Here is a 12,244-nt window from a genome sequence, read left to right as displayed (position 1 = left end):
CAAACTGGTAAAGTTATTAAGGTTGTCAGGTCAGATAGAGGTGGCGAATATTATGGTCGTTTCACTGAGATGGGACAAAAGGAAGGTCCATTAACGCGGTTTCTAAAAAAAGAAGGCATTGTGCCTTAATATACCATGCCTGGTAGTGCTTACGAAAATGGTATAGCTGAAATGAGAAATCGTACGCTTAAAGAAATGATTCGAGCGATGTTGAATCACTCAAACCTCCCTTTGACCTTGTGGGGTGAAGCTCTTAAGACAGCAGTGCATATTCTGAATAAGGTTCCTGCGAAGGATGTTCAAAAGACTCCTTACGAGTTATGGACAGGTAGAAAACCTTCTTTATCATATATGCACATATGTGGATGTCCAACAGAAGCTAAATTGTATAACCCACATATAAAAGCTTTTGATTCTAGGACAACTAGTGGTTTCTTCATTGGTTATCCAGAAAGATCGAACGACTTTAGGTTTTATTGTCCATCTCATACACCATAGATAGTGGAAACAGATAAAACAAGATTTCTTGAAAATGGTTCTGTTGGGATAGATGCATCTCAAAATATTGATTTTGAGGAAATGCAGGATTCAGGTTTCACACCTGCTAAGAATAAAGACTCAATTTTCTCTATCATTGTTCCTTCGAGTAATGCAAGAGAAAGTCCAGTCAATGAATATCAATCCCAACTAGATCCGGTTGTTGATGAGGATATACAACAACAGGATACAGAGGCTCATTTTGAACCACCTGTAGCACCTGTATGGAGGTCCACCAAAATTAGAAAATCTGCTATCCATCCGGAGTATGTGGTGTATTTACAAGAGTCAAATGATTTCATAGACATTGATGAAGATCCCTTCACATTTGCAGAAGCCATTGAAAGTGAAAGATCAACATATTGGATTAATGCCATGAAAGAAGAGCTTGACTCTATGGCAAAGAACCAAGTGTGAGATCTTATATCTCGACCTGATAGAGTTAAACCTGTTGGTTGTAAATGGGTTTATAAAACCAAAACAGACTTTAAAGGTCATGTGGAGAGGTACAAGGCTAGGCTTGTTGCAAAAGATTTCACACAGATAGAGGGCATTAATTATAATGAGACTTCTTCTCCTGTCTCAACTAAGGAATCATTGAGGATAATCATGACCCTCGTAGCTCATTTTGATTTAGAGCTGCATTAGATGGATATGAAAACTGCCTTCCTGAATGGGGATCTAGATGAGGAGGTATACATGCAACAACCTCCTGGTTTCAGTATAGATGACTCAAATAACTTAGTTTGCAAATTGAATAAGTCAATTTATGGACTTAAACAGGCCTCCCACCAGTGGTATAAGAAGTTCAATAAGGTAATAATGAACTTTGGATTCACTGAAAACATTGTTGATCAGTGTATTTACATTAAGACTAGTGGGAGTAAGTTCATAATTTTGGTTTTATATGTTGACGATATTCTTCTTGCAACTAATGATTTGAGTTTTTTACATGAAACAAAAGACTTTCTTTCCTCTCATTTCGATATGAAAGACATGGGTGAGGCCACTTATGTCCTTGGAATTGAGATCCGTTGTAACAGAACTAAGGGTGTCTTTGGCCTATCTCAGAAATCCTATATCCTTAAGGTTCTTAAAAGATATGGGATGGAGAATTGTTCTCCTAGTTCGGCACCTATAGTGAAAGGGGATAAATTGAGCTTAAAAGACTGTCCTCAAGATGATATTGCGAAGTTTGACGACTTTAGCCAAGAGAGGATTCCCCAAAGGCAGGTACTTGGCAACGGATGCATCCAACTTCTGCAGAAGTCCATAGGATCTACCACCTAGGATAATGTCTGATAGTCTCTTCCCCTAACTCTAATGACTAGGGAAGCCAGATCTTTGCCCATGGGGTGGTTCTTAACAACCTGTCCATTGGAGTTTTGTACCGCTCCGTCCTCTCCCTTGACAGAGCAATTGTGAGTTTACAGTACGCGCAGACCTGCACTCGACCTGATATAGCATTTGTTGTAGGAATGCTTGGTAGATATCAGTCAAATCCAGGCATTGCGCACTAGAAGGCAACGAAGAAGGTCATGCGCTATTTACAAGAAACGAAAGAGTATATGTTGACCTACAGGAAAGCTGACCACCTAGAGGTCGTTGGATACTCTGATGCGAACTTAGGATGGTGTATTGACAGTAGAAAATCCACTACTGGATACATTTTCCTTCTAGTGGGTGGTGTTGTCTCATGGAGAAGTGGAAAGCAGTCTACCACTGCTGCTCATACCATGAAGGCGGAATTTATTGCTCTATACGAGACTTCGTCACATACCATTTGGATAAGGAACTTCATTATGGGTCTTGGTATAGTGGACTCTATTGAGAAACCGCTAAAGATCTTTTGTGACAATGAAGCAGTTGTGTCCTTTTCAAATAACAACAAGAGCTCAACATCGTGTCGACACATGGAGTTAAAATATTTTGTTGTTAAAGAAAGGACTGAGAATCATCTGGTATGTATTGATATAATTGAGACGAAGGAAATGACTGCGGATCCCCTTACTAAAGGGCTAGCACCGGGATTATATTCCCAACATGTAAAGGGTATGGGTCTTTTTTATTCCTTCTGATGTATGACAATACATTATGTGATCACATTTGTGTTTATGTTTTGATTCTCTAAGGTTTTGTGTCATTGTTGATTTTGCATAAAGAATCTCTCATATGGGTTAGAGAGAATAGCAGAATAACAATATTAAAGGACCAATAGAATAGGTGAGAGACCAACCTATTCATAAAGGCAATTTTTTACATGCCTAAGCACTGAAGGTGAATTGTAGCGTAATACAAGGAAATATGACATTTCATAAAGGGGTGTTCATATCCTTGACTCATACGATTCATCCTTGTGATAAAGGGTAGCATGTGAACTCACATAAAGAATTAAATCGAGATAACGGTATACACCTCGATTTAGTACACTTTTGGTGTCAATGGGTCAAGTGGGAGAATGTTGGACATTATTAGTTTTTGGATCCAACCCACGAATGTGACCCTGTTTGACACCCTCTTAGTGGGTCACGTTAGTGACCACATAATGGGGTTGTGGGTGGGAGTTACGTGAATGTGGAATAACCACATTCACGTAACTGCCTAATCTCCCATTACATAAGGGGTTAGGGGCTACTAGGATGATGAGAGACTTGTAGCATTTCCCTGCCAAAATTATGTTCCGCATTAGGACTCTGCGGAAAGGGTCCGGCTCACCGTCGACCTAAGGCCTGGGCTCATTGTGGGCGTCGACCGGCTGAGGAGAACGCCGAATTACCTACACGAACTATGGCGAATTCAGGTACACTTCCTGTCCATGTTGATTTTTTAGGGATTCGCCAACAAACTCTTAATTTACATGGAATGTAAAGTTTGTTAACTTGTTCATGGTGGTGCAACTTGGGTCTATAATTGTATGGGACCTTCAACTACAAAACGAATCCCTATGGAGGCATGTTGGTCACTTTTAAAAGCAGTTGTAGGAAATCATTGGAATTGGGATTTCGTGCAAAACTCAAAAAAGTGGTGTTTCAATTATTAATAATCTGAAATGCTTCTCATCAGTTTCCCAATAATTCCCCAAATTTCCTTTCATGAATCCAATGGCTTGAGAATCCCAACTCCAGTGGGATTTCCAGTGATTCAGTAGGATTTCAATGCTTCTTAAACTCTGTTTGGGAACAGGAATTGGGAGGAGAGATGAGGATTTAATGAATCCCTCTACCCCTATTGGTGTTTGTAAATTCCGACTTGAGAGATGGAATAACGTTGGTGGTTGATAAGAGCGGAGATGGGGAATTTTCAACTACATCTTCACAAGAATGTAGTTGACAACTCCAGCCTCATCACTCGTTATCTGATCCACTCTAATCACCTCCTTTCATCTTCTCTCTAACACGGGCTCGCCTTAAGTGAATCCATCTCATGCCATTAGAACATAATTGAGCCAAGCTCTTACGCACGGGATGACAAAAAAAATTCTATTTTTTATTTCCATAAATGTCAGACTCCTTGCATTAATGAGAGCAATGGGTAAAAGTCAAGGGATAAGCCATTGCTTATTGCTTATCGCTTATCCATTGCTCAACCTAAGCAGACAACTCCTCCACCATGTGATTTGGAATCACATGTTCTTTTCAAATTGATCTCTTTGTGGTTTTGACTCAAAATAAATAGCTTTTTGAATCAAGCTCTTTGGCCAAATAATATTCTTTTTGCCTATGTTTTTTGAGAAATGAATTTTGGATAAAAGCTCACTTTATGAAATTTATTTAGTCCCACATTAATCATTTTTTAGAAACACAATGAGTTTAAAATGTATAGAGTTCGTTTAGAGGGCAAGGCCCTTAGGAGGCTTGTCAATTGAACTTTGAACTAGTTTGACATTGACCAATCTTTTATTACATCTTTTTGGACCATATTGTACCGTAATATATCTTTTAAAAAGCCATTCTTTTTCTAAACCGTTTTGGTGGTTGACCAAAGGTAGTCCAAGGTCATGTGGTAGTCCAAGGTCATTTTTGACTTTTCGGGGAGCAACACATAATCTCAACGACTTTGGCATGTTGGGTTAGAGAGTGGCACATGCAACTCATTGTGGGTGACCGTTTTAGCCTTAAATAGGTGCATGCTACCTGTTTGGACCTTAAATGTTTGCATGCCACCTATTTGGCCTTTATGAGCCCATGCAAATGGTCCTCTAGACCATTCTGCTGCAATTTATATAAACCCCAGCTACCTCCCTCTCCCTTTGTCTTCTTTCTAAAGCTGCTCGTGGTGGTCATCTTTTTCAGTGATAGAAGAGGTTGAAATTGTATGAGAGATACAGTCTTGGTTGTAATCCTGATTTGATAGAATCGATTTCAAGTAGTGCCAAAACAAAGTAATGATCTTCCCGACCATAGCCAAGGTAGCGTATGTGTTGACTGAACCATGTCTTCCATAACAATAATAAAAAACTATTGTTGAGAATATGAAGTATCACAAGTGAAAGGAAGATGACTACATGTGCCAAGGGCACATTTTGAATGCCCTGCCCAACTCATTATTTGATCTTTACTCAAAAGTGGATTTTGCGCAAAAACTCTGGAAAGATATTTAGAATAAATACAACATGGAGGACGCGGGTAACCAAAAGCTCTTCATGTTACCAAATATATGGATTTTAAATTTTTGGATGAAAAACTCCTACCTCAAGTTGATGAAATGTAATTGTTAGCTCACCAACTTAATGTAGAAGGCATAAACTTTAACGAGTCCTTGCAAATGGTTGCTATTATAGAAATATTGTCTAATTTATGAAAGGATTATCGTAATATGTTAAAATATAAGAATGAGGTTTTCACCTAAAACAACTTTTTATCATCTTCGGATTGAAGAAGAAGCTTGCCACAACGATAAAAGAGAAAATGTTAAAGAAGTTGGTGCTAAAGTGAATATGATGGATCGTAAGCGAAGGTTCAAGGTCGACTTGAAGTCTAAAAATAAAAAACCCAAATATTTCAAGAAATCCAAATATAAAATTATTTCTTGCTATGTGTGTGGCAAACCAGAACATTATGCGAGAGAGTTCCATCATTACAAGAGACAAGACATTAAGGTAGAACCTTCTGAAGAGAACCTAGTGGTTGTAGTAAGCTCGATTTTCATGGCTCAAATAAACAAAGGGTGGTATGTGAATTCATGATCTAAAATTTATATTTATCATAGCCGAAGTGTGTTTAAAACATATGATATTGTGGGGGAAAGACAATCAAGTGTATATGAAAGACTTTCATCATGTGAGGGTTGAAGGGAAAAGGACTGTGAAACTCTAATTCACATATGAAAAATGTCTTATTCTCATGAATATATTCATGTACCCACAATGACTAAGAACCTTATATCAACCTTTCTAATGACCACACAAGGTTTTAAGCTAGTGTTTGAATCTGACAACTTAATATTATGAAAAAACTATATGTTTATAGGCAAAGACTTTATTTCTTATGCCATGTTTAAACTGAATATGACCAATAAGATTGATTACATTCATGCTTACTTACTTGACTCTCTTGAATTATGGCATGCTAGACTTGATCTGTGCATTTTAGTTATGGTAAGAAAATGAGTCAGTTAAGATTAATTCCTATATGCAAGCATGATCATTATAATAAATCTGATGTGTGCAGTCATGGAATGGAAAGAAGTTCTAAAATTCTTGAACTCTTATATAGTAATGTTTGTGATTTGAAAAGCACTCCAACTCGTGGGGGTAATCTCTATTTCATAACTTTATTTATGACTTTTAAATTTTCTTAAGTTTAGCTTATGAAAAACAAAGATGAGTTTTTTGAAAATTTCAAGATTTTTAAGGCCGAAGTTGATAATTTTCATAATTGCAAAATTTGTACCAATTAGGTCATATGGAGGTGGAGAATACTTATATTGTGATTTTATTAAAAAATTTCAATGTACAATTATATAGACAATGCAATACAATTCTAACATTTTCTAGCAATGTGACTGTGCTACGAATTCAGTGTGCGTGCAAACTAACTTTTAGATTTCTATCATACAACATGAATTATATTCTAAATTTTTAGTTTAGGACTCCTACATTTTCAATGCGACAAAAGGTAAAACAAAACTCGGGGTCCTGAAAGTCTAGCGTAACTATCACATGACACGATCTACTCGTCCCTCTCACAAGGAGAAAGCGTTATAGTTGCACACATACAAATGCTAAATTCTAAATATGCTTTCACTCACGAGCGATAAGAATCAAAACACAAATCGGTAACCTGTGCATCACCTTGGTGATGGCACAAAAAATGAGGTACCCGATTCCAATGAAAAGTTTATATATACCTATTGGAATCAAATCCAAAACACAAAAAAGATAGAAAAAGAACCAAAAAAAATTATAAGATGAATGCAAAATATGATCATTCTAGATGACAATGAAATAGACCAAGAACAAATTGATGACAACAATAATGGCAAATGGTGAAAGAGGGTGAAATCAAAAGCATTTCACCTAACCCTCCAAAAGCAATCAAACTATGATCATGGAGGTAAGAATGGACTAAAAAAGCGACTTCGTGATGGAAATTAGACAAAGATAAATTTAAATTATCAATAATTAAAGAAGAAAAACTTTGATTGTAAAGAAATCATAAAATGACGAAAACATGATCTTTATAATTTCCAACAAAATTCAATCCCAAAGAGATTGATTAATCTAAGCAGCAGTCACATAAAAGAAAGACTGAAGAATCCAATCTCGAAAATTCAAAACCGGCCATCAAAGATAAAAGGAAGGATTTACAACAACCATTGCAATGCGTTGTTTGTGAAATCCTTATCTAAATCAAAACTCAGAACTACCAAGCTACAAAACAAACAAACGTAGGAGGAAAAAAAACTTAAAAAGAACTTGCCAAAGGATGACCAAGAGAACCACCAAGATAGATGACCCTACTTTACAGGGTTCAACAATGTTGAACAACTAAAACATCCCCACCGAACTCTCCTTGGTGGAACACGGCCCTCTACCCCAATCGAACAATACTCCATCGAGAAAGAAGAAAGGAGGTTATAGAAGGAAAGTTGGGGAGAGGCTCACCCGAACGAATCTTCATGGTCAAAGGAAAAGAAGGCTCCAACAGTGGTTGGAGCACCCAACAAATAGAGGGTCCTGAGTGAGGAGCGACGAGCTAGAGCGGTGCATGAAACCCAAGTGGTGGGGGTGGTGGAGACAGGCGGCAAATGGGAGAGGACGACCTCGCTGGGTCTCTGGCAGCGGCTGAAGAGGGTTATGGCAATGGCTGCCCTATGATCGACACTCGAGCGAAGAGGAAACACAGGGAGAAGGAGAAGAAAAGGGGAAGAAAGAAAAGAAGAAGAAGGGGAAGATGGCATCAGAGGAAAGAGGGAGGAAAAGAAGGAGACTCGCGGGCGAGAAGAAGAAGGGGCTACGAATGGTGAAAAAGAAATGAGAAAGGAAGAAAAAGAAAACAAGGCTCAGTTAGGGTTTTATGGGTGGAATGTCGAATCTGGGTCGGGTCGAATCTGGTTCAACCCAGCTCAAGAGTCTCATCGGGTCCGGATTGAACCCAGTTCCGGCCCGACCCCAAAATGGCATAATAAAATAAAAAAAATGTGAAATGAAACAACAAAACTAAAACAAAAAATGAAAATGAAATCTAGTTAAATCTATTTAGCAAAGAATAATCTAAGTTTAAACCAAAATTGTATTCTAAAACAATAATTTATCATGTTAAAATATTTTATAAGAAATTTTATTGCCAAATTACCCTTTTTAAGAAATTATTCCAAAAATCATTAGAATGTGTCTTGTTAAATTTGAAATCCCTATAAAAATGTATAAATGGTTTTAGGACTCGTTAAAATGATTAAGCTGAATGTTTTAATAATATTCTATTTATTATAATAGTTAAAATGACCATTTTACCCTTTTTGTCAGAATGATATAATTAAGCATATAAAACACATCAAATTTACAATAAAAGATAAAAATACATTTTTAACTCAAAATAAGACAATTCTTTTATTTATTTTTTCTTAAAAATTTATAGGTTTTACAGTAGGTATTACCCTGGGAAATGTCATGCTTATGTCTTGAGAGTGACATTGTAAGTGTCGTGAATTAATCTGTGGTGGGTTATCATCCTTAACAGTTTAGACATGTGAACATGTGTTAAAAAGTAGTTAGTGGACATTCATTGATTATTGTATAACACACTGACTTTAAGATGTGAATATTGAGAGAAAGTTATGTATAGGATGATCACATAGAATGTGATGGAGAACTCTATTAGGAGGCTTGGTTTGGGGCAATGTTGAGGTGTGTACCTCGCGAGTAACTTAGGAATATCTCAGACATTACTAGGTGACCCTTAGGAGTTAAAACATTGCCCACTAGACACATGTAGGATGTAGCATGAAGCACACAACTTTGAGGCAGGTATAGCTCCTTAAGACACCTTCGGGGCAGGTATAGCTTCTTGAGACACCTTGGAGGCAGGTATAGACACCCTGGCTCTTCGGCTAGCTACCGATTGAGATCTTGAACTCCCGGCTTGCAACCGGCGAGTAGCTACATCACTTGTGTTCGTAGTCTGGGTTAGTTTGGACTACGTTGTTGTGAGTGGTTCATATGTCTAGCCAACATCATAGACTCTGAGTTGTCTATATGGGTTGCTACGCCTGAGGAGGCTATGTCTGGAATAGCTGATTAGAGTAGAAGATGTATTTGTGAATGATGTTAGAGATATGGTAAAACTGAGTAAAACTCATAAATAACATGTGCACATATTTAGCAAACTAAACTAAGACTAAGAGCTTAAAGCTCACTACAGTTGTAACGACCATGTTTATTTGTAAATAGATTCTTACTGGATTGTTGACTCACCCCCTTCTTTTGGTTACAACTGTAGGTTCAGGAACTGCTGTCACTCATAGGGTCTAGTATCGGACTGCGATTCTGCCACATGAGAAGTATGGTTCACCTCTACTTTTTATTTTGCTTTTGTATTTGGATGGTTATAATATTGTAAATGGATATATAGACCTTCAATCAATGAAAAAAAATTGGCATGGTATTGAGTTGTTTTTGAGATTATTGAGTAATTTTCCTCTGAGAACTAACGTCCACGAACCCGAGCTTGAGAGGCCCCAGATCGGGTCGTTACACAAGGCAAGGTAGAATTAGGGAAGCCTATCATCCAATTTTTTCTCACAGAAATCAAAGGCATGGCAGAGGTCCTGAACCATACTATCTGAAGACTTCAAGAGAAGAACTATCTCGCTGAAGGAGGTGCACCTGAGAGTACCATTCTGGCTAATCCATGCATCGTCCTTCAGGGCGCTCCAATTGAGCTTGGAAATCACAAAACCACCGAGTTGTTCGATGGATTCCTTCACCTTCAATTCGAGTTCCAGGAAGGATGGTGGCAAAAAATCATCGTTTTTTTTTTCAAACAAGGATCTTCTTCTTCTTCGTCTCAAGGGTGGTAGTCTTCGGCTAGGAGGTCGGGGAATTGGGGGCAGATTCTGTTGAGGAGGGCATCCTTCCCAGAGATGGAGGTGGGAGGAGGAGGGGACCCGATTCTTGGAGGAGGTAGCGAACAAAGGGCTCAGGGAGTTGGTAGATGATGATCTTGATGGAGATGGATTTGAAGATGGGGTACCATTCTTGTATCGGGCAATGACTCACCTTCTCCACCTTAAAAACACTTCTAGGGCGACAAAAGTTGCCGCTAAAGGTCACTCACACCGCCTTTTTGCTATAGCTAAAACTCTCAACGGGGCTTTTAGTGGCGACAAAAGTGTTATTGTAGAATAAATGTTGTGATGGATCGTCCCACTCCAGTTGCGCTCCTAGTGATTGCACTGCTACCACCCACTATATATATATATATATATATATATATATATATATATATATATATATATATATATATATATATATATAGAGAGAGAGAGAGAGAGAGAGAGAGAGAGAGAGAGAGAGAGAGAGAAAGATTAATGGGTCCATGCTAAATGGGTTTTTAGGGCTTTTTATTGTTTTATTTTACAGATGTGATCTATGTACTTGATTTTAGAGGGGATCTGAGGAGTTTGATTCCAACACATTGATGAGTTTTTTTATAAAGTTTGAAAAATCAACTGTTCAAAATCTTGTAAATTTTTGAGGCTCTAAACATCATTTTTTTTATCGAAAACAACTGATCCCGATGTGGATTCTTAGTAAATCAATTGAAACCACATAAAAAGCATCGAAGAAGCCCGAAAAACTCATTTAGCACGCGGTTTAGCACCAAATGGGTTTAGCAAAATAAGCTTTCTTATATAAGTAATTTTCTAATAATATATAAAAAAATTTGTTTCTAGAGGGAATCTATTTTTTGCCTATGGATTAGAGATATTTTTGTGGACCTGTGGAATGGAATGAGCACATTGACACAAAAAACAGAGATAATAGTTCCTTAGTTTTTAAGAAAAAATATTTTTTGTACATAATTAAAAAAAAATAGGATATAAAAAAGCGTTAATGTTTGCTACCCTCGCGGGTAAGGAACCCCTTAGTGAAAAACTATAATTATTTTTATTTTATTTTTCAACATCAGAGCCTCCATATCTACATGTTTGGATTTGCTATATTTGATCATATATATAATCTAGTAGAAAACATCACTTTTTTCAAAAAAAAAATCCCATTTTTTGTGAATTTTGTTTAGCAGAAAATAAAGTTTTCAAATCATGTATTTGCAACATGTAAGCAGGTTTTTCAATGGCTTCAAAAATCAACAGCCCACAATGTGTTAAACTTTGACTAATAAAAATACTCATATTTTTATGTGGCAAAAATACTATGTATAGCAAACAAAACATGTTGACTATAAGGTTAGATAAGGTTAGCAAATATTTATCTATATATATAAAACTTCGATTAAGGGTTATTTTTCATTCTTAAGATTGGGAATCTTAATTTAGAAGAAGATGGGTGGGTCCCGGTGGGGAGGGTGAGTCCAGATGCGTACTATTACCACTCTTGTCCTTGGCCAAACAGGGTTCACGTGCAGAATGGCCCCCCTTCCACCCCAATCATTATCTCGTAAATCATGCATCAATTTCCTCATCGCTCTCAACCATATGACCAAATCACCCTTGCTCTTACTACTACTCTTAAGGTGTCCTAGGCTTCAAATGAGGGTATTTTAGTCATTATCTTAATATTCGGACCCTGGTGACCGGATCTTGATTTTGAGGTATGGTATCCAGTTCAGACTCAAGTCTAATCAAACTCACCCTAAGAGAAACCATACCCATAAAAATGACATGAACCAGACCCAAGTCATACCTGATAAAATAATAGTTTTTTATCATTTTTACATTAAAAACTATGGATCATAATCAGAATTCTGGTTGGGCTAACCGTATCCGGACCCTATAGGGTTTGGTACGGGTTGGGTCGGGATAAATCCTACCTGTCGACACCCTTAGTTAGCATGAACCACCCTTTGACCCTTCACATGTGAGGGCAGAAAAGGCTGGGCTGCCATCTTTTCACTACTTCATTTAAATGGCTAAAATACCTTGGGCTTTCCAATGAGTGGAGGTTAGGGATGGCAGTGGATTGGGGTAGGGCAGTGGCAGCAGGGTCTTCACCCCCGCCTTGTCTCAAAAGGCTGCCTTTCATCCT

General features: G+C 37.6%; 1 protein-coding gene across 1 annotated transcript in view; it reads right to left on the bottom strand.

The window, feature by feature from the left end:
- Positions 1-7,673, bottom strand: part of LOC149844079 (superoxide dismutase [Cu-Zn] 1) — a 30,195-nt gene extending 22,522 nt beyond the window's left edge. Inside the window, exon 1 of the mRNA XM_090002044.1 lies at positions 7,643-7,673. Within this exon, the coding sequence (XP_089858170.1) occupies positions 7,643-7,658 (16 nt within the window). The 5' untranslated portion in view covers positions 7,659-7,673. The remainder of the gene's footprint in view (positions 1-7,642) is intronic.
- Between the last annotated feature and the right edge of the window lie 4,571 nt (positions 7,674-12,244).

The sequence above is a fragment of the Nuphar pumila genome, chromosome 3, assembly GCF_984573655.1.
Source record: "Nuphar pumila chromosome 3, dmNupPumi1.hap1.1, whole genome shotgun sequence".
NCBI lineage: Eukaryota > Viridiplantae > Streptophyta > Magnoliopsida > Nymphaeales > Nymphaeaceae > Nuphar > Nuphar pumila.
Note: the sequence above shows the minus strand (reverse complement) of the source record. Positions and strands in the feature narration are given on the sequence as shown.